The 22,914-nt window shown below is 33.6% G+C and overlaps 1 protein-coding gene and 1 pseudogene across 1 annotated transcript; one reads left to right on the plus strand and one right to left on the minus strand.

Moving 5' to 3' along the window:
- Positions 1–9,291: 9,291 nt before the first annotated feature.
- Positions 9,292–11,415, plus strand: LOC128034804 (uncharacterized). The gene is made up of 3 exons (XM_052623644.1): positions 9,292–10,075; positions 10,145–10,882; positions 11,147–11,415. Exons 1-3 carry the CDS (start codon positions 9,292–9,294, stop codon positions 11,413–11,415), a joined length of 1,791 nt encoding a protein of 596 aa, XP_052479604.1.
- A 7,273-nt stretch (positions 11,416–18,688) lies between these two features.
- On the minus strand, positions 18,689–20,604 carry LOC105801070 (probable 2-oxoglutarate-dependent dioxygenase At3g50210; annotated as a pseudogene).
- Positions 20,605–22,914: the final 2,310 nt, after the last annotated feature.

The raw sequence follows: 22,914 nt of genomic DNA on the forward strand, positions 1-22,914 counted from the left end.
CCATGCCGGGCTCTAGCCAAAAAAGTGGCGCCCGAGGCCCGAACCGTTTTCTAAACGGGCCTCGCTTTTTTGCTCAAACCCATAATTGGGGCCTATATTGTTACCCGAACCCTCCCATATTTTTTGCCCGGCCCATGAACACCTCCAGTTTAAGGTTTGTCAATTAAATTATTTTTAAATTTTTCAAAATTGGATTAGTTTTCGTGTTTATTATTTTTTAAGAAAAATTCAATGAAATAATATAGAAATATTCAACATATTGCCTTATTTAAAAGAATTTCTATTATATTAAAAGTGTAAAAGTAAATTTCTATTTTAGTACATGAAATAAATGTCGTTACACTGCTCCAAAACCCAAACGCCAACACTGCCCAAAACACTAAAAATGTCGCTCCTCGAAATCCTAAAAAGGCACCGTGAATCGCCGTAACAAATGCCTTCATTTGCTTCTCAACCCAAACACTGACCATGGTTCGTACTAGAAATCAAACGATCGACGGTTTCTCAGTTTCTCGTAATCGAGGTCGCAAACGATTTTTAGCACCATCTGTTATCAACATTAATGACGAAGATTCAGAATCGTCTCCACCACCACCGATACAAGCTGTTGGACCAAGTCAACACCGCCGTTGAAGGAGCTCAACACTGGATGAGGTAGAAAATCCACAAATTAGTTTAGATACTTCCGACGGGGTAAGGTACGACGTCTCAAATCTCCAACAGATTTTTTCATTGATAACATATCCAACAGGATATTCAGACGGAACTAGCACCTTTGATTATCATGGCGCAAAACCTTTGAACAAACACAAGCAACCTCCTATGTGCCAAACAAGGGTAGCCACCGCACGTGCTCGATAGCAATTGTCACACCAATTAAGTGAAGAGCCTGTATCAACACCAGACATTAGTACTAAAACTGTTAGTATACCCAGTCCACCAAATAGACTGGTCGAAGAAAAGTATCAACCACTTAGAGATAATAGGCGCGACCAGTGAGGGCATACCTATACAATGTCGTTAGAGGCAAGACTTCGGGGATTTCTGAATTTTACATCCTTAGAACACCACACGAGATACAACGAAATCCAACATTGCTCAATCTTAGTCTGTAAGAGTATCTCTCTTTTTACCCTTGATATACTTGATTTATGAGAATATATATTTAATTATTTCAATGCTATTGGTGTTGGAAAATGAGTTTAGAAAACACAACGAAAAATAAATTTAGGGAAAAACTAGAGTTAAATTTTTTTTCAAAACAAAATCTTGGTTGTGACATCTACAGTAATAAACACTTAATCAAAATTGTACCTTTTCGATTCTTTTAGGATGAGCACTTTGCCCAAGTAGTCTTTTCCTTTATCCTCGAGCTCACGTTTGCCGAGTGTGGGCTCGCTTCGAATTAGAAAATTTTTCACAAAAATTATCAGTGGTGTAATTTTGAAATTTCTCTAAACTTTTGAATTAAGTTGTAAATCAAAAAAATCTCTAGAAATTTTCTGGAATAATCTCTTCAGAAAATTTTCTCCCTACAACTTTCTCTTAAATTCAAATTCAAGTGTGTGAAAATAATAACCCAAGGCTCTCTTTATATAGGGAGAGTTTAGAGAGTTCAACTGTGATTAAACTTAATCACCTTAATATTAAATTAATATAAATAAATATTATACTAATTTAATATTAAATCTTATTAAAATAATAGAATGTTTATCTTGTAGATAAATATTAAATTAAATTTAATATTAAGATAATCACTTTAATATTAAATTAATAAAATACTATTAAATCTTATAGAATGTTTATCTTGTAGATAAACATTAAATTAAATTTAATATTAAGATAATCACTTTAATATTAAATTAATAAAATACTATTAAGATAAGTATTATATTAAATTTAATATTAAACTATTAAAATAATATTACTTTTTGGAAGAATTAATCTGAAATCAAATTCTCTGGTAGAGTCCCAATACGAGTGTAACTCTTCCACTGCTCAACCACCGATTATCAACCACCGCCGGCCACTGGTGTCGCCGTGTCCAGTGATGCAGATACGACACCCTTACGACACCTTGAGTCGGTTTAACTGCTGCCAGTTCAATCCGAGGTAATGACGACCCGACTGGTCCAGTTTAGCCATCGGTTGGACCGTCGGTCCTGTTTCGCATACCAGGCCCGGTTCGACCAATTTTTGGGTCTTGGTCTCGGTTTTGGGCTCTTAGGCCCAATTTACGATCTCAACTCCAATTATCAAGTTTAATTACCCATTGGGCCAATTGTTTGACTTGAAAATTAACTTCTAAAAATATCATATTAATTGTAATTGATTTGATTAATTTAATTTTACTTTATCAAAAATTTCCAAAAATCACTTAAATTTTTTAAATTAATTTTTCAAGAAAATTCTTTAATCAAATTATCTAGTTGAACAATTCTTACGATTACGACCACCTAATTTAATTCCACATCGAATAAATCAACTCAATTAAATTATTCCCAAAGTCGTAAAATTTTCTTTGATTCAAATGCAGTCCGATCAAGCTTTTGTTGAGCTAACGGATGAACCAATCAAACATATACAATTAGGTTCTAGTGATTGCAATTATATCCAAAAGTATCGTTATGATAATTCAGAATTACTAAGTCACGAAGTCAGTTCACAATAAGTACCATGATTGAAAACTCCTTATTGTATACTCTTTTTGAAAGCAATTCATCTAACTGCTCTGCCCAGTGACCTCGTGTGTTATCTGATAAGTTCCTTAAGCTACAAGTCAGTGAGTTACACAGCCTAACACACGGCTTGACACAAGTTCCTTATTGTATACTCTTTTGTTGAGCTTTTGTTTACTTTTCTTGGTGCCATTGTTGTTGTATCCAAGCTTTTGCAATAAAGCTGGAGTTTTTATTAATTTTCTTGTTGATTTCTTGCTGATTATGGGTTTTAATATGAGTATGAGTACCTAAATATTTAGGGGTTGGTTGATGGAAATGTTGGGTAATTGATTTCTGGGTTCGGGGACTAAATTGCAAAAATGGGCTAAATCGAATAGACTTAAAAACTTAGGATTGACTCCCCTAAAGGAAAATCAAGATAAGTGAGACTGAGAGGAAATCTTATTGGGCACCAATTTGTTGAGGTCGAGAGATTAATCGAACTAATTTGTCTAATTTGGTAAAATTAAGGTCGAGATGTAAAATGGAGTCAATTTAGGAGTAATAATAATTTAGATCCCTAATTCGGAATTCAATTGATCGCTCTTTGTTATCGTCTTTGCTCGTATTTGATAATTGTGTAATCTTTTTCTTTACAATTTAGTCATTTGCGAATTCTAGTTAAGTACTAATTAAAACTGTTGAATGGATTATCGTACTATAGTATATAGCGAGTAATTGTTTGGATTCTTTAATTGCATGTTTTTAGCTAAAATTCATTTAATCGCCAACTCCTTTAAATTTGATCATCGGAGTACTCCTATACAAATATATTATAGTCACGTAATTATTGATTATTTGATTATTATTTTGAGTGTAAATTTCTCTCGTAATCTGCGAAGACGAGGGAGGCGGTCACAGACAAAGCCAAAACCCCGAGGAAACAAGAAGCAATCAAAACCAAGGGAGTAGCGACTAGTACCACAAACTCATGCAGACAGGCAGACGAAAACCATGCACTTAGGCAGACAAAATTCTGTTTTGATTTAATTATTTTTAATAGAGAATCTCTATTTAATTGTTATAGTAATATGAAAACGTATGCACTATTTTATTTAATATTTATTTTTGGTAGAACTATTTTATTAATAATTAAACAAAAAAATACTATTATTACTTTTACAAATAAGCACATATAATTTTTCAAAAAATATTTTTATTTTAAACCCTTGATATTTTACAGCTTTATTTTCATGCATATTTTAAGCCCTTTAAGAACAAATTCAATATTCTCAACCATTATTAAATCATTAATAAATACAATCAATACAAAAATTATTCTATAAAATAACATATAGTAAACACAATTCTCATTAAATTCCAATAATCTTTTATCAAAATCTTAAAAACTTTTTAAATTCCAATATTAAAATTTAATGTCTAACAAAATTATTGGATTATTCAATGAATTGATCACTAACTAATTTTCTTAACAAATATCAACATTAATTATTGAAACAATGTTTAGATTGTCATTGTAATCACTGAATTTTGTCCGCTCGATTTTGTGTTTTTTAAAAAAAAATCAAAAAATACAAAAAAAAATAAAAAATTGCATTTTGACCCCTAAACTTTTTGAAATTACATTTTGACCCATAAACTTTTTGAAATTACATTTTAACCCCTAAACTTTATAAAAATTACATTTTGACCTCTAAACTTTCTCAAAATTATGTTTCGGCCCCAAGACTTTTCCTGAGTTTGCAGTTTAGTCCTTATGGCAGCAACTTGCACACCTACCCCCGTAATTTCCGGCCACCGGCCTAGGGCATGGCCTCCCTCTCCCCTAGCCACCTACCACCTGCAAAATGAAGCAAAAATCATCTATAAAAGGGGCTTTTAACCCCAAAATTTGGGGGGCCGAATGATCAAAAAAATTCAAAAAAGAGAGAGAAAAAGCTTCGAGAAAAAGAAAAGAAGAGAGAAAGAAAAGAGGAAGGAGAAGAAGGAGGAGTCGGCGGCGGCACCGTGGCGTCGACGGCTGAGCAAGCAACGGTGGAGGCTAGACTTTGAAGAAGAAGAAGGTAGAAGAAGGAAGAAGAAAGAAAAAAAAAAGAAAAATCCTTTTTTTAAAATCGGGTTGACCCGACCCGAACCGGTCGACCCGACTGATGACCCGACCCAGCAGCCCAAGAAAAAAACAACAAAAACAAAAACAAAAACAAAAACAAAAACAAAAACAAAAAGCAAAAACAAAAAAAAGAAACAAGCCCAAAAAAAAAAAGAAGAGAAGGCCATTTCTTAGCAGACCAGCAGCAGCCCAAGCCCAGGCCCAGCGCAGCCTAGCAGGCCAGCACCAGCAGGCCAGGCCCGCACGCACCAGCCCAGCAGAAGCAGGTCCAACGGGTTGGCCCAGCAGAGAAAAAAAAAAGAAAAGAAAAAGAAGAAAAAGAGAAGGAAAAAAGAAGGAAAAAAAGAAAAAAGAAAAAAGAGAAAAAAGAAAAAAGAGGTTCAATTCGTGTAACCCGTTCGACGAAGCTCGTGTTTCGGGAGTTTTTCGGTAATTTCGTTTATTTCATTTTTAATTTAATGCTCGTATTTTTATGTTATTTCGTTTTAATATTATTAGCATTTTATGCATTTTTATATTTTTATATTTATATTTTTAATTTAATTTGATTTTTATTTAAATTTATTTTAAATAATTTTAATAAATAAGGCAACGAATCGATTTAACATAAAACCGTTGATTTCATCGCTATGTTGGGTGAATATCACCGGTTTGCGTTAAACTCGATACGCCCTTTTAAAAATAAAAAAATATTCAAAAAAATTGTATTTTCAAAAAAAAATCCTCGGGTTTCGAAATTTTCGTGTCTTCAAAAATAAGGTAACAAATCGATTTGACACTAATTCGTTTATTTCATTGCTATGTTGAGTGAATATCATCGATTAGTGTTAAATACGATACGTGCTTAATAAAAAAATCGGAAAATTTTTCGTGTTTTCAAAAATTCCAGTGTTGCAAAAATTTTCATGTTTTTCAAAAATTCTCGTGTTTTCAAAAAAAATCCAATTTTCAAAATTTTTCGTGTTTTCTAAAAACTTCTGTGTTTCAAAAATTTTCGTGTTTCTAAAATTTTCGTATTTTAAAAATTTTCTTGTTTTCAAATTTTTCGTATTTAAAAAATCCTCGTGTTTTCAAAAATTTCGATGTTTTGAAAATTTTCGTGTTTTCAAAAAAATCTCGTGTTTCATAAATTTTCGTTTTTTAAAAAAAATTGTGTCCAAAATTCTCGTGTTTTTTAAAAAAATTCTCGTGTTTTAATCGGATCACGATTAAATATTAAATCGAACTCGTATTTTTGAAAGTGAAGACAATGCGCATTTAACGAGATACCAATTTTGGGCGTCGCGAGGGTGCTAATACCTTCCTCACAGAATCGACTCCAAACCCTAATTTTCTCGGATTTTCACGCAGACCTAAAATTACCTCTTTTTAGGAAAATTTAAAATAATTTTTCTTTTAAAAGAGAATTTATTAGGTGTCCGATCACACCTAGAAAAAAAAGATCGGTGGCGACTCCTTTTCAAATAAAATCGAGACACTGTTTTAAATTTTCAATAATCACTTGACTAGCGCCTCACGCCAAAAATTTTAGGTCGCCATATTGGCGACTCACTGGGACCTTTTGTGAGAGTCGAGTCGATGTTAAACGCGTGTTGTCAAAATTTTCAAATTTTCTTGTTCAAATTAATTTTAATCGTGATCCTTGAATTTTGTTTTAAAAGTCATGCATTTGCATTCGGTTTTAAATTAATATTTTCTAATGTGTTTTATTTTTCTGTTTTTGTCAGCTCTAAGTTTTACGTTTTTTGTTTTAGTAATTAAAAAATAAAAGGTTTGTGAGTTTCTCCCCACACATCGTGCACTTGCATTCTTGCATAACATGAGCTCTCTACCCGGGCTCCGTCCGTTTAAGTGGAAGTAAACGCTACGCCTTCGTGAGTTAACTCGTCCCTCCAAGACAAAGCTAGTGAAATACTTCCGGGTTACATATGACTTATGCTTTCGTGAGTTAACTCGTCCCTCCGCATAGGCATAAGTAAATGTAATCCCTCGAATTTAGCTCGTGAGCCTGTGATGGGTGATGACCGAGGCTCCGTACTAACCTTAGTAGGTGACAGTATGGGCAATTCGAGTACCTGTCTAGAACCGAAACCACATATAGTAAACCGTACGAGCCACCCAATTAGAGCCGTGCCGAACCTTCGTCCGTTGAATAGTCACCAAAATAAGTACACGGGAGAAATGCCTCTTACCTTTTATTTCTTTTACATTTACACTTATTTGCAAATGAATTGAGTCTGTTTAATAAATTGGGTTGGATAGATTGTCTGATGGTTTGTGGGGTAGGTTTTTGTAAAGCATGTTGGGGCAAAAAAAAAATGTGGGTCTGTTCCACCAAATTGTATGACTGAATAACTTAATTTGTTAATTTTTTCATAGTCTTTATTTTTCTTTTTTTTCTTCTGTTTATATTTGTTGTGATCTCTAACCAAGGTTATTTGTTCTTCATTTTATTTTTCATCATGCATCGTAGACATCGTTAGGAAGGTGTTGATTAGAGATTGGTTGCCAAAAACGGGTTTCTGATAGAGGAGTCAATTACACGAGTAACCGAGAAAAATACTGTAGTCCGAGATTGGTCTTTGAGAACTCAAAAAGCGAAAGGGGGACAGTTTGAAGGAAGGATACACCTCTGATCTTCCCGAGCGTGTGACTTCGAATACTCGTCAGAATAATCTCGAAGACTTGACTGTGATTTAGAGGCAGTAGGACTCAGATACTGGAGGCATCTTCACTGAAAAGTTCGGAGATATAGCTCACTTGATAGCAATCGATGTGAATAAGCAGTTGATCCAAGCCATGGTTCGATTCGGGACCCAACCTATCGCTTTTCACTTTCAATCGGAAGATATGACTCGACCATAGAAGAGCATGTCGCCTTACTGCGATCGACAATGTGCAACTCAATAAGATATATGTGAATGAGTCTAAACCGATGACCTAAAAAAAACCTAATGAAGTTGATGGGGATGGTGATACATGGGCTGAAGTTTAGTCAATGAAATTGCTAGGCGGCTATGCAAATTGTGCAATTATCAGATGAGGCCGAAGCTTTCGGTTGCCAATTATCTCTAAGCCAAAGATCAAGTATGTCGAGTTCCTAGAACGAGTGAAGAAACAAGGCGACATGGCTAGGAAATTTGTGTAATCATTAAATGAAATGGCAAAACATTTTGTAATTGGCTCTTTTGATTAATGAAACGCCAAAATATGGGGCTATCTTGAAATCAACACCATTTTTTGCATATTTATCCATGACTGACATTCATTCATTCATTGCATGTGCATATCACCCTAACCATTCACTAAGGCTAGAACCGCATAATCCACAGTTGTGACACTACAAGTCTGGAATCACGCCATTCTTATAGAACGCATTTAAGAGTTAGAACTATGGATGCTGAGCTCAACGAGAGTGATACAATTGAGGATGTTTCAATGATGCACCCCTGTCTTCCATGATATGTTTTGAACAATTGGACTGCTGTGGACCTTCTTGTAGTTTTTAAGTCCTCTCCAGAGTAATGCCCAATGTTACTTCTCCATTTATTTTGTGTGCCCCTAAATAGTGGGATTCCTTTTGTAAGAGCTTATGTTTGCTCTTTATCATTTCAATGAACATTAATGAAGATGCATTTTGTCATGATCTTTTCATTTCTATCAGTTTCATGATTACCCCCATCGCTTCATATCCTTTCTCTCCATGTATCTCATTCCATAACATTGTGTGTGTTGATTCTAATACTTTGATGCTCCTCTATAGTTTTCTTTCCCATTTACCTTTCATATGCTCAGATATCCATGGCATGAACAATCCCGTTACGAGTCCTGAAATCGATTTCGAGAAGACTGTTTGTTTAGGAGAATTTGAAGCTGACAAAAATGTTGAAGATTGTGTCTCGCCTCGACTTCATCGAGAATGGTAGAACAAGAAGAGAAATAGATCTTACCCTATCAAGAATCTGTTGAAGTAGTGAACTTGGAGAGTGAAGAAAAGAAACAAGAAGTGAAGATTGAGACTTCTATTGCAGAAAATACCAAGCAGGACTTGATCGCTTTGCTCCATGAGTACAAGGATGTGTTTGCCTAGTCTTATCAGGATATGTCAGGGTTGAACACAGATATTGTGGTCCATAAGCTCCCACTAAAACCAGAATGCAAACCTGTCCAACAGAAGCTAAGAAGGATGAGACCTGAAATGCTATTGAAGATAAAAGAAGAAGTCAAGAAACAATTTGACGCTGGCTTTCTACAAGTCTCCAAATATCCAGAGTGGGTGGCTAACATAGTCCCGATACCGAAGAAAGACGGTAAGGTTATAATTAGATAAAGATGGCTCCCGAAGATATGGAGAAAACCACATTCGTGACAATATGGGGGACCTTCTGCTACAAAGTAATGCCGTTCGGATTAAAGAATGCTGGGGTAACATATCAGAGAGCAATGGTGACGTTGTTCTATGATATGATGCACAAAGAAATAGAAGTTTACGTCGATGATATGATTGCCAAATCTCGGGAAGAAAAAGAGCATGTTGGAAATCTCAAGAAGCTGTTCAAAAGGCTAAGAAAGTTTCAATTGAAGCTAAACCCGGCCAAATGTACGTTTGGGACTACTTCAGGAAAACTGCTAGGTTTCATTGTTAGTGAAAGAGGTATCGAGGTTGATCCAGATAAGATAAAAGCTATACAAGAATTGCCTCCCCCGCGCACACAAAAAGAAGTCAGAGGATTTTTAGGAAGGTTGAATTACAATACTCGATTCATTGCCCAACTTACGAATCAGTGTGATCCAATTTTTCGACTCCTTCGAAAGCATAACCTGGGAGAATGGAACGAGGAGTGTCAAGTGGCCTTCGATAAGATAAAACGATATTTGTCTAATCCTCCTGTGCTAGTACCGCCGACCCTTGGAAAACCATTAATATTGTACCTGACCGTGTTTGAGAATTCAATGGGTTGCGTACTGGGGCAACATGATGAGTCAGGGAGAAGAGAGAAGGCAATTTACTACCTCAGCAAGAAGTTCACAGAATATGAGGCAAAGTACCCTTCAATTGAGAAGTTTTGTTGTGCATTGATTTGGACGGTTCGAAGGCTCAGGCAATACATGATGTATCACACGACATGGTTAATTTCAAAGCTGGACCCAATGAAGTACATGATGGAGTCACCTGCACTCTTAGGGAGAATGGCCCGATGGCAGATCCTATTGACTGAGTATGACATTGTATATGTGAGCCAAAAGTCGATAAAAGGAAGCGCAATGGCTGACTTCTTGGCAAGTTAAACAACGGAGGAATACGAGCCTTTGAGATTTGAGTTCCCAGATGAAGATTTGATGTGCATTTCAGAAAAAGAGGGCGAGTCATCAAAAGGAAAGTCATGGAAGATGAGCTTTGATGGTGCATCAAATGCATTAGGGCATGTGATAGGAGCAGTCTTAGTGTCACCTGAAGGGGACCATTACCCGCTTACTACCAGATTGAATTTCTTCTGTACAAATAATATAGCGGAATATGAGGCTTGCATCACGGGACTTCGTGCAGCTATCAAGAGGAAAATCAAAATTTTAGAGGTACACGGGACTCCAAGATTAGTCATTTATCAAATTCGTGGAGATTGGGAAGTGAGAGATCCAAAATTAGTCAAATATCATGATCTCGTTGCAGAGCTGATCAAGGAGTTCTATAAAGTAACTTTTAACTACTTTCCACGAGAGGAGAGTCAACTGGCTGATGCCCTAGCCACCTTGGCTTTGATGTTTAAGGCAAACAGAGAAACTGAGATAATGCCCATCCAAATGAGTATATACGAGACCCCTGCACACTGTTTTAGTATTGAGGAGGAGTCAGATGGACGACCATGGTTCCATGATATCTTGGAGTATATCAAGAGTCAAAGGTACCCCGAGCAAGCAAACGAGAATGACAAAAGAACAATCAGGAGAATAGCGATTGGATTTGTTCTTGACGGGGATATTATATACAAAAGGGGAAAAGATCAAGTGCTCCTGAGGTGCGTGGACGCTGTTGAAGCTGGAAAGATACTTGAGGAGGTTCATGAAGGAATTTGTGGAACGCATGCTAGTGGTTTCACCATGGCCAGACAGATTATGAAACTTGATTATTATTGGCTGACGATGGAAAGGGATTGCATTGGCTACGCACGAAAGTGCCACAAATGTCAAATTTATGGCGACAAAATTCATGCAGCTCCATCACCCCTTCATGTCATGACTTCTCCGTGGCCTTTTTCTATGTGGGGCATGGATGTTATAGGGTCAATTTCCCCGAAAGCTTTCAATGGACATCGATTCATCTTTGTGGTTATAGACTACTTCACAAAATGGGTAGAAGCCACTTCGTTTGCTAATGTGACCAAGGCTGCAGTCTGTAGGTTCTTAAAAAAGGAGATCATATGTCGATATGGTCTGCCCGAAAGAATCATTTCAGATAATGCTCTAAATTTGAACAACAAGATGATAAAAAAAGTATGTGAGCAATTTCAGATAAAGCATCATAATTCTTCGCCCTATCGCCCGAAGATGAACGGAGCAGTAGAAGCGGCTAATAAGAACATTAAGAGGATTATTGGGAAGATGACTGAGACATATAAAGACTGACACGAGAAGCTACCATTCGCCTTGTACGCATATCGCACCTCGGTACGGACGTCTACGGGGGCAACTCCTTTTTCTCTGGTCTATGGAATGGAAGCCGTTACGCTTTATCAAGTAGAGATCCCATCCTGCGGCGTCTTAATGGAGACACAGTTAGAGGAATCAGAGTGGGTTCGAGCTCGATATGATCAGCTAAACCTTATTGAAGGGAAACGCTTGAAGGCAATTTGTCATGGACAGATGTACCAGAAGAGAATGATTACGGCCCATGATAAAAAGGTGCGGCCAAGAGAATTTCGCGAAGGAGAGCTCGTACTGAGAAAGATTCTCCTGATACAGAAGGACTTTCGAGGAAAATGGTCACCAAATTGGGAAGGGCCATACGTTGTAAAAAGGGCATTCTCAGGAGGGGCTCTGATTCTCACTGAGATGGACGGGAAAGAATTACCTAATCCAGTGAACTCAGATGCTGTGAACAAATATTATGCCTGAAAAAAAAAATAGACAAAAAAACAAAAAAAAAACAACAAAAAAAACAAGAAAAAAGGAAAAAAAAGAAAAAAGAAAGAAAAATCAAGATGAAAACCCGAAAAGGGCGTCTTGATAAACAAAAAAAGATTAGGATGAAAACCCGAAAGGGCGTCCTAATGAAGTGGTATCAGGCTTGAAGAAGCCAATTGGCTTGAACGGGGAGTCGAATGACGAGGTTACAATATTTGAAGCATTCTCAGAAGCTCAAAATCTTCTACACAAGAAGCCGTGCTCGAAAAGATCCAGGATGAAGAAACGTGGAAAGTTCATGCATTGGATATCTAGAGCATTTCTGGCCATTGAACTCGCTTTCTTTTTTTTTTTATGGCAATTTATTTGTTAAACTTTCCTTGTCAATTTCCTTCGATTGTTGCTTTTTAAAAAAAAAATGAATGTGAGGTATTTCTTTCATGCCTACTTTGTCTTTTGTATGCATCTCGTGTTTGATTCATTTAAATGATAAATAGTAAGATGACATACTTTAAAAAAAGAGAATGTTGAGCATTACCTGAATGAGAACTTGATAAATACAAGGACCCTAAAGTAAGAAAAGGTTCAACAGGGGGCAAGAGGGTGATATACGAAGAAATGTGGGTTACTCACCAAACTTGAGGATGAGTACAAAACTAGAGAGAAAAGTCAAGAATTGAGGAAATGAATGCGGACCCTCACAAAAAACAAAAGTGGGGCACGTGACAAACAGCCCACGGTGCATTGCATGATCATGTAGACACAAAAGCATTTAGGACAAACATGTGCATATCATAATAACATCATACATGACATATACAGGTATACCAATAGAGCAGGGAATATTAGGAGAAAGCTGCACAGAATCAATGAGGAAGAAGGCTTTTAGTTTCACCTGATGTTTTTTTGAAACCCTGTTTCTTTCAAGAAATATTTTTAAAATTCTGTTTTTCAAAAATCAACTCATAATACAGAGGTGAGTTGAGCCTCAGGTCACGCTGAGGTATTTTTTAAATTTCCGCTTTTTTCAAAAAATCAACTCATAATACAGAGGTGAGTTGAGCCTCGGGTCCACTGAGGTATTTTTTTAAAATTTCCTTTTTCAAAAATCAACTCATAATACAGAGGTGAGTTGAGCCTCGGGTCACGCTGAGGTATTTTTTAATTTCTGCTTTTTCAAAAAATCAACTCATAATACAGAGGTGAGTTGAGCCTCGGGTCACGCTGAGGTATTTTTTTAAATTTCTGCTTTTTCAAAAAATCAACTCATAATACAGAGGTGAGTTGAGCCTCGGGTCACGCTGAGGTATTTTTTAATTTCGCTTTTTCAAAAAAATCAACTCATAATACAGAGGTGAGTTGAGCCTCGGGTCACTGTTGAGGTATTTTTTAAATTTCGCTTTTTCAAAAATCAACTCATAATACAGAGGTGAGTTGAGCCTCGGGTCACGCTGAGGTATTTTTTAAATTTCTGTTTTTTTTCAAAAAATCAACTCATAATATAGAGGTGAGTTGAGCCTCGGGTCACGCTGAGGTATTTTTTTAAATTTCTGCTTTTTTCAAAAAATCAACTCATAATACAGAGGTGAGTTGAGCCTTGGGTCACGCTGAGGTATTTTTAATTTATGTCTTTTTTTTAAAATCAACTCATAATACAGAGGTGAGTTGAGCCTCGGGTCACGCTGAGGTATTTTTTAATTTCTTTTTTAAAAAATCAACTCATAATCTGAGGTGAGTTGAGCCTCGGGTCACTGTTGATGTATTTTTTTAAATTTCTGCTTTTTCCAAAAAATCAACTCATAATACAGAGGTGAGTTGAGCCTCGGGTCACGCTGAGGTATTTTTTTAAATTTCTGCTTTTTTCAAAAATCAACTCATATTGCGAGAGGTGAGTTAAGCCTCGGGTCGCACGCTGAGGTATTTTAAATTTCTGTTTTTTCAAAAAAATCAACTCATATTGCGAGAGGTGAGTTGAGCCTCGGGTTGCACGCTGAGGTATTTCTTTTAAATTTCTGTTGTTTAAAAAAAAATCAACTCATATTGCGAGAGGTGAGTTGAGCCTCGGACCATGCCGAGGTATTTCTTTTAAATTTCTATTTTAAAAAAAAATCAACTCATATTGCGAGAGGTGAGTTGAGCCTCGGACCATGCCGAGGTATTTCTTTTAAATTTCTGTTTTCAAAAAAAAAATCAATCAACTCATATTGCGAGAGGTGAGTTGAGCCTCGGACACATGCCGAGGTATTTCTTTTAAATTTCTGCTCTTCAAAAATCAACTCATAATGCGAGAGGTGAGTTGAGCCTCGGACACATGCCGAGGTATTTCATTTAAATTTCTGTTTTTCAAAAAATCAACTCATAATGCGAGAGGTGAGTTGAGCCTCGGGTCACATGCCGAGGTATTTCTTTTAAATTTCGTATTTTCAAAAAAAATCAACTCATATTGCGAGAGGTGAGTTGAGCCTTGAGTCACGCCGAAGTATTTCGTTTAAATTTCTGTTTTTCAAAAAATCAACTCATAATGCAAGAGGTGAGTTGAGCCTCGGGTCACATGCTGAGGTATTTCTTTTAAATTTTGTATTTTCAAAAAAAAAATCAACTCTTATTGCGAGAGGTGAGTTGAGCCTTGAGTCACGTCGAGGTATTTTTCAATTTTTGTTTTTCAAAAATCAACTCATATTGCGAGAGGTGAGTTGAGCCTTGAGTCACGTCGAGGTATTTTTCAATTTCTGTATTTCAAAAATCAACTCATATTGTGAGAGGTGAGTTGAGCCTCGGGTCACACGCCGAAGCATTTTCGATTTCTATTTTTCAAATAAAAAGAAAATTTTGGATAGTCGAACAAAATTCAGTGCTTTTAAGTCTTTGCTCTATCCCTGTTTCACAACGATGAGCAAAGAGGGGCAGCTGTAATCACTGAATTTTGTCCGGCTCGATTTTGTGTTTTTTTAAAAAAAATCAAAAATACAAAAAAATAAAAATTGCATTTTGACCCTAAACTTTTGAAATTACATTTTGACCCATAAACTTTTGAAATTACATTTTAACCCTAAACTTTCTAAAATTACATTTTGACCTCTAAACTTTCTCAAAATTATGTTTCGCCCCAAGACTTTTCCTGCGTTTGCAGTTTAGTCCTTCTGGCAGCAACTTGCACACCTACCCCGTGATTTCCGGCCCACCGCCTAGGGCATGGCCTCCTCTCCCTAGCCACCTACCACCGCAAAATGAAGCAAAAATCATCTATAAAGGGCTTTAACCCCAAAATTTAAAGAATGATAAAAAATTCAAAAAAGAGAGAAAAGCTTCAAAAAAGAAAAGAAGAGAGAAAGAAAAGAGGAAGGAGAAGAAGGAGGAGTCGGCATGGCAGACTGCGTGGCGCGTGCAAGTGATCGACCATGAGCAAGCAACAGTGGAGGCTAGACTTTGAAGAAGAAGAAGGTAGAAGAAGGAAGAAGAAAGAAAAAAAAGAAAAATCCTTTTTAAAATCGGGTTGACCGACCCAACCGGTCGACCGACTGATGACCCGACCCAGCAGCCCAAGAAAAAAACAACAAAAACAAAAACAAAAACAAAAAGCAAAAAGCAAAAACAAAAAAAAAGAAACAAGCCCAAAAAAAAAAGAAGAGAAGGCCATTTCTTAGCAGACCAGCAGCAGCCCAAGCCCAGGCCCAGCGCAGCCTAGCAGGCCAGCACCAGCAGGCCAGGCCCGCACGCACCAGCCCAGCAGAAGCAGGTCCAACGGGTTGGCCCAGCAGAGAAAAAAAAAAAGAAAAGAAAAAGAAGAAAAAGAGAAGGAAAAAAGAAGGAAAAAAAGAAAAAAGAAAAAAGAGAAAAAAGAAAAAAGAAAAAAGAGGTTCAATTCGTGCAACCCGTTCGACGAAGCTCGTGTTTCGGGAGCTTTTCGGTAATTTCGTTTATTTCATTTTTAATTTAATGCTCGTATTTTTATGTTATTTCGTTTTAATATTATTAGCATTTTATGCATTTTATGCATTTTTATATTTATATTTTTAATTTAATTTGATTTTTATTTTATTTTATTTTAAATAATTTTAATAAATAAGGCAACGAATCGATTTAACATAAAATCGTTGATTTCATCGCTATGTTGGGTGAATATCACCGGTTTGCGTTAAACTCGATACGCCCTTTTAAAAATAAAAATATTCAAAAAATTGTATTTTCAAAAAAATCCTCGGTTTCAAATTTTCGTGTCTTCAAAAAATTTCGTGTTTTCAAAAATAAGGTAACAAATCGATTTGACACTAATTCGTTTATTTCATTGCTATGTTGAGTGAATATCATCGATTAGTGTTAAATACGATACGCTTAATAAAAAATCGGAAAATTTTTCGTGTTTTCAAAATTCCGTGTTGCAAAAATTTTCATGTTTTTCAAAAATTCTCGTGTTTTCAAAAAAATTCCAATTTTCAAAATTTTTCGTGTTTTCTAAAAACTTCTGTGTTTCAAAAATTTTCGTGTTTCTAAAATTTTCGTATTTCAAAAATTTTCTTGTTTTCAAATTTTTCGTATTTAAAAAATCCTCGTGTTTTCAAAAATTTCGATGTTTTGAAAATTTTCGTGTTTTCAAAAAAATCTCGTGTTTCATAAATTTTCGTTTTTTAAAAAAAATTGTGTCCAAAATTCTCGTGTTTTTTAAAAAAATTCTCGTGTTTTAATCGGATCACGATTAAATATTAAATTGAACTCGTATTTTTGAAAGTGAAGACAATGCGCATTTAACGAGATACCAATTTTGGGCGTCGTGAAGGTGCTAATACATTCCTCGCGCGTAACTGACTCCCGACCCCTAATTTTCTCTGGATTTTCACGTAGACCTAAAATTACCTCTTTTTTAGGAAAATTTAAAAATAATTTTTTTCTTCTAAAAAGAGAATTTATTAGGTGTCCGATCACACCTAAAAAAAAAAAGATCGGTGGCGACTCCTTTTCAAATAAAATCGAGACACTGTTTTTAAATTTTCAATAATCACTTCGACTAGCGCCCTACGCCAAAATTTTTAGGTCGCTACAGTCATTATTTTAAATACATTATTCTTTTAAGTTTTACATATTTAAATTAAATTATTTTTCTTCATTATAAATTAATTACTTTACACCATTTATTTTAAAAATAATTTTGTTCATTTGAAATAGGGTTTCCAAGAGAGGAAAACAGCTAAAGGAGGCATTGGATGGGTGAGACCATAGTGTGTAGAGGTAAAATCACTCTTTATATTATGGTATGGACTGCAGAAGTTAATTGATAATATTTTTAACTTACGGTCACACTTTTCTCCCGTAAGATATATTCAATTTTTTAATAAAATAAGAAACATATCTTAATTAAAACATCACACATAACATTATAATTTTCTTTTATAAAATAAAATAATTGTCTATTTTAATATTACAATTTTGGTTTACATATACAACTTTATTTATGATATTTAAAATTATTTTATTTTATTATGAGAACTTTAATATCTTTATATACAATTTCTTTATCGTTGGATTTAAATCAAGCTTGGATAACAAAGAAATTTACTTATCCAAATCGCAAGCTACCCTTGAAGCTTTAAAAATTTAATAATTTTAATTATTAAAATAAAATATAAAAACATTTTTATAAGTAATATATGTTACTCCTCCCACCCTACAACATTTTTGCCTTCATTCGCGATTTAATGATGACCCAATAACACAAAAGAAAAATTAAAATATGAATACCAATTTCTTATAAATAAAAAGGATTTAACTTCTAAATTTTTATAAAGCAAAAAGATGGAAATTCATAATTAAACTTTCTTTTAAGCCTATTTTTTTTAAAATTTACCTTTGGAAGCATGATTAATTAAAACTTTCGCGTTATTAAAAATTGCATCACAGCGTATGTATATGAAAACTACATATTTAAAATACTGATATTAGTTTAAAATAATACATTATAAGTAATGAAATTAATGGTTTGAAACTAATTAATGATAACACATGAAATATGTACGATGTTAAAAATAAAAAATGATTAAATTATAAGTAAAATGAAATTTAAGCAGATGAATACATCGATTAAGAAAAATAAATAAATACAATTATTTGTCATACGTTATTATCAATCCTAAGTTGGTATCGAGTTAATTTGTGATACCATCTTAATTAACAACATTATTAATATATACAATTGATGGAGTTAATAAAGTGTGTATAATAAAATTAAAGTAAAAGATTGAGAAAGTTTTTCCAATGTAATTGATATCGGTTCAAATATCATAATATGTATATTTTATTTTTTTAAATTAAAAAAAGTAAGGTATTCTCAAATGATATAACTTAATTTAAATACGAAGAGTCATTTTTGTAATTTTTCTAATTAAGTTTGATATTGTTCATACCTATCGAACAATCTAATATGAATAACTCGCTATTCGCTCGGGGTATCGGCCATAATAATTATGTGGGAGAGATGGTCGAGTGGTTCAAGGCGTAGCATTGGAACTGCTATGTAGACTCTTGTTTACCGAGGGTTATTAATCCCTCTTTTTTCATACCTTCACCTAATTCGTTTATGCAATTGACTACAATGTATCAAATCAAATAAGAACATATATTAAAGAATTAGACGTTTTTTAGTATAGGTACTCAATTGACTCGTAACATCAACTCAATTATAAATTTGATTAATACTATAGATAAACGTGCTAAAAGATAACAAAGAAGTAGGTAAATAAAAGATGAATATAGTTGTGGACAAACGCAAGAAGTGGATGGGATCCTACAAAACATAGTTGGTCTTGAGCTTGTTTATCAAGTGCTCTCCATAAACAGCTCTCTCATTTATCTGTTTTCCACCACATCTCCGGTGGCTCCACAACCGCATCTAAATCTCCCTGGACTTGATTTCTGTTGATCAGCGAATAATTAAAAACAAAAACAAAAACAAAAGTTGTAATTACCTCATAAAAATAACCCACCGAGACTCGATATTTTGGAAAATTGTTTATTACTCGGTACAGGGTTGCCTCGTATATGCCATTGGACCATATCTACAACAACATGCACGTCTCTTCGTAAAAAAAGGGTTAATTGAATTGAATTGATTTGATTAGAAGAAGTACCTTCAACATGTCACCGATGTTGCAAACAAATGTTCCGGCAATTGGAGTAGCAGGTATCCACTCACCTGATGAGGTTTTTTTATCTTCAAAACATAATTGTATATAGTTACAATTATAAAGGTGGTAATAAGGATTATATATATATATATATATATATATGTACCTCAAGTGCAGTAATATCATCATCTTGATTAATCAAAGATAACAATGCTGTTAAAAGCATATACAGAATATTTTATTAGGAAATCTTCTAAATAATAAATTAAAAAACTGAAAGCTTACCGTAGTCGGCGTGAATCCCACTGATGATATTAGTTCCCCGCAAGACAGATAATTAATTTATTTATACCAGCCAATCTGATTTTGTAGGGAGTGTTGGTAATCAGCTAGGGTTAGATCAGGGTAACCATTGAGACGAACCATCCAAAATGCCTTCGGATTCATCCCGCGATACACCCAATGCCGAACTTATCCCTCCCCCTATTTTCCTGGAAACATCTAACCATCCGAACACCAACCCACAACCAATTAAATTAATCATTAAGTACGTTATTTGCAGATTAAAGAAAATCAGTGGCATGCCTGTGCCAAGTCTGAAATACTCTTCCATCCTCGTTTTGAAGTTTGGTGGATCCTTTGGCCTGCAGATACACATCATATTTCATATCATCCAACATATGTATAGATAGGATGGATTTGATCAACTTACCATTGGTTATATCCTGCCATGGCTTCACCAAACTTTCCGTAACTCCCCTTCTCTATTCCTTTATAGAACTGTGATTCAAAAATGACGTTATTACAAACAGTAAGGATTAGAGATTAATTGTAACGTAAAAGCATTTGCAGTTTGTAGTTAAATTAAATTATAACATATTATATATATATATATGTTGTGTGACACTAGCTACTTACATCAACAGCTTCCAGCAAGTCAGGCACACCGTTGGTTATATTTTGCTTCAGTTTTTCGTATCCCCTGCTTCCAATTTATAGGGTTAGTTCAATAATTCCATCAACGAAAACTTTTTGTCACAAGTAGTAAACTACTTTTTTCTCCAAGTTAGTATCTTGTTATTCAAATCACTAGTCAAACTACTACGTCTATTAAAAAAAAAAAAAGCTTAACCCACAAATTGGTAGCTAAATAATACTCATTTTTTCAAGTTGGTACTTAAACAGTTTTATGCTAATTTTCTCAAGTTGGTACTTAAACTATTTTTTTATCACAAGTGATACCAAACAGTGGTGGATCTTGGGACTAAGTTTTGGGGGCCTGTAAAATTTTCAAAAAGTTTAGGAGTTAAATGAGAATTTTTTAAAAAAAATTGAGGGTCTAATTAAATTTTTTGTGAGATTAATGAGAAATTTCAAAAATTTGAGGGGCCTAACTAAAATTTTTTAAAATTTTCAAGAAAAAAATAAAAAAAATTCAAAATTTTGTAGGGGGCAAGGACACCTAGGCACAAATAAGGATCCGTCTCTAGTACCTAAACTATTTTTTTCACTCATTATACACTAAAATATTATCTTCGTTAAAAAAATTTCAACCTATAATAGACGGTCACGTCATATAAACTTTTAAAATTAACTTTTTAATCTTTTATTTTCTACTTTACAAAAAGTCTTTGATTTTCCTTTACATTTTTTCTTTCTTCTTTTTCATAATGTCCAGACATGTTAGTAAAGTTTAAAATTGGCCCCCTCGAGGTCGAGACATTGGCGATTAATTCTATTTTCAAACTTTACTGCCTACTTGCTCAACTTAATGGGATCGAAAAAGTTCTTTCGCTAAACAAAACCAATATTTTTAGAATCAGATTGGATCAACCGGTTGGGCCGAAAATTGGTCCAAAGATAGGAGTTGAACCGATTGACTCACAATTCAATACAAATAAGTTGAACTAAGCTAAAAAATTGTTGAACCAGTTCAACCAATTATTTCAATTTTTTTAAAATTTTTATTTTTACGGTTTTTTAAATAATTTTAAAAAAAATATAAAGAACAAAATACTTTTTGTCTTTTTTGTTACATGACACTTTTTTATTGGTTATCTATTTTTAAATGAACTTAACGGTTTGACTAACGAGAGAGGTATCAACTTGGAAAAAAATAGTTTAGGTACCATTTGTAACAAAAGAAAATATATATGTACCAAAATGAAAAAAAATGACATAACTTAGGTACCAATTTTGTGGGTTTAGCCTTTTTCTAAAAATAGACGTAATGGTTTGATTAATGTAAGTACCAACTTGGGAAAAAAAGTAGTTTAGATGTTACTTGTGACAAAAAAAAATTATGTACCAAAATGAAAAAAAAGTATAGTTTAAATACTAATTTATAAGTTAAGCCAATTTTATATATAGGCAACTTAGCAGTTTTTAATGTTACATTACAATATTAAATATTGGAAACTTATTTAGTACACTATCAGAGAGTTTTTAGACTCTACAAATAAGATCAAGATCCTATAGAGATATAATAAAATATTAAAAATAAATATATTAAAAATACATGTTAATGAAAATTACTTATAAAATAAAAATATACACTATCAATATACGAAATACTCACTCTTATATCTTATTATATATTTAATTTTTATTATAAATTACATAATATAATATATTATAAAAGTAAAAAAAAAGAGCCGAACTGCGCCTTGAAAGATAACAAAGATGGATTAATTGAAAGATAATGGAGATTAATTACATACCGATTGCCATGCTTTAATTCTCTACCCTTACTTTTAATAAAAAATCAAATTTTTATATTTTTAATTTTAAAATAGATTGTGATAAAAATCAGAAGATAATTGAAGTAATTAAGCAAACAAATAAGCTAACACATATATAAAATATTAATAAATAAATTATGAGGGAATAAAAGTTAATAACAAATTTGATTACGGTATATGACAATGGCTAAAAGGACCCAAAGTCATTCTTTTAATTTAATTCGAATAGGTTTGATTCGATTCGAATTCCATCTCACTCGACTCAATTCCAGAAAATTTTAAATCAAATGAAGATGATAAAATATGATTCATCAACTCAAAATTTTTTCATTCAATTCGATTCGATTGAACACTCACTCTCAAACAGAGAGTCAACCTATCAATGAAATTAATTATCAATAAATAAATATGAACTTATATTTACTATATTAATCGTACTATATTATTAATGAATTAAGTAATATTTTGGCAAAAAAAATGTCAATGAATTTATAATATGGTAACTTTGTTGGATTCATTGGGTATCAAATATAGATATTTTGCAACAACTTATTAAAAGATGAGGTGACATCACATTAAATACAACTTTATATTTGCTATACCAGATATAAATTCTATGATGATAATACTTTTATAAACATAATTTATTAGTACTGCCAATAACCTGTTCATATATATTCTTTTCGGTCTAAAAGCCATAATTTTTAAAAAATTAATTTTTCACTCAATTGGGTATTTAAACTTTTAAAATATATCAAAAAACCTTTAAACTTTTTCAGAAAAAATAATTAAGTCACTATTTTCTTTTTTACTCAACTGGGTACTTGAACTGTTAAAATGCATCAAAATAGCTCTCAAAATTTTTTCAAAAAAAGCAATTAAGCCCCTTTTTTTTGCACTCAATTGGGTACTTTAATAGTTGATCATTAAAGTTAATTGCCCCCAATTTTTTCAGTTAAAACTATCCCGTGTCACAACCACGGCGTGGCATGTGACAAAAAATTATAAAAATTATTAAATTTTAATAAAAATATTAAAAAATATAAAAAATATAAAAATTGTAAAAAATATAAAAACTGTAAAATTTTATAAAAATCATAAAAAAATATAAAATGCATAAAAAAGACTATTTAGCCATTAACTTT

Source organism: Gossypium raimondii, chromosome 11, assembly GCF_025698545.1.
Source record: "Gossypium raimondii isolate GPD5lz chromosome 11, ASM2569854v1, whole genome shotgun sequence".
Lineage (NCBI taxonomy): Eukaryota > Viridiplantae > Streptophyta > Magnoliopsida > Malvales > Malvaceae > Gossypium > Gossypium raimondii.

What these genes read in the sequence shown, in the direction of transcription:
- LOC128034804 (XM_052623644.1), top strand. Translation starts at nt 9,292, where the DNA reads ATGATTGCCAAATCTCGGGAAGAAAAAGAGCATGTTGGAAATCTCAAG. An exon ending in AATGGCTGACTTCTTGGCAA is followed by an intron (nt 10,076 to 10,144) that starts GTTAAACAACGG and finishes TGTGCATTTCAG; the next exon opens with AAAAAGAGGGCGAGTCATCA. An exon ending in TTGTGGAACGCATGCTAGTG is followed by an intron (nt 10,883 to 11,146) that starts GTTTCACCATGG and finishes CAAAATGGGTAG; the next exon opens with AAGCCACTTCGTTTGCTAAT.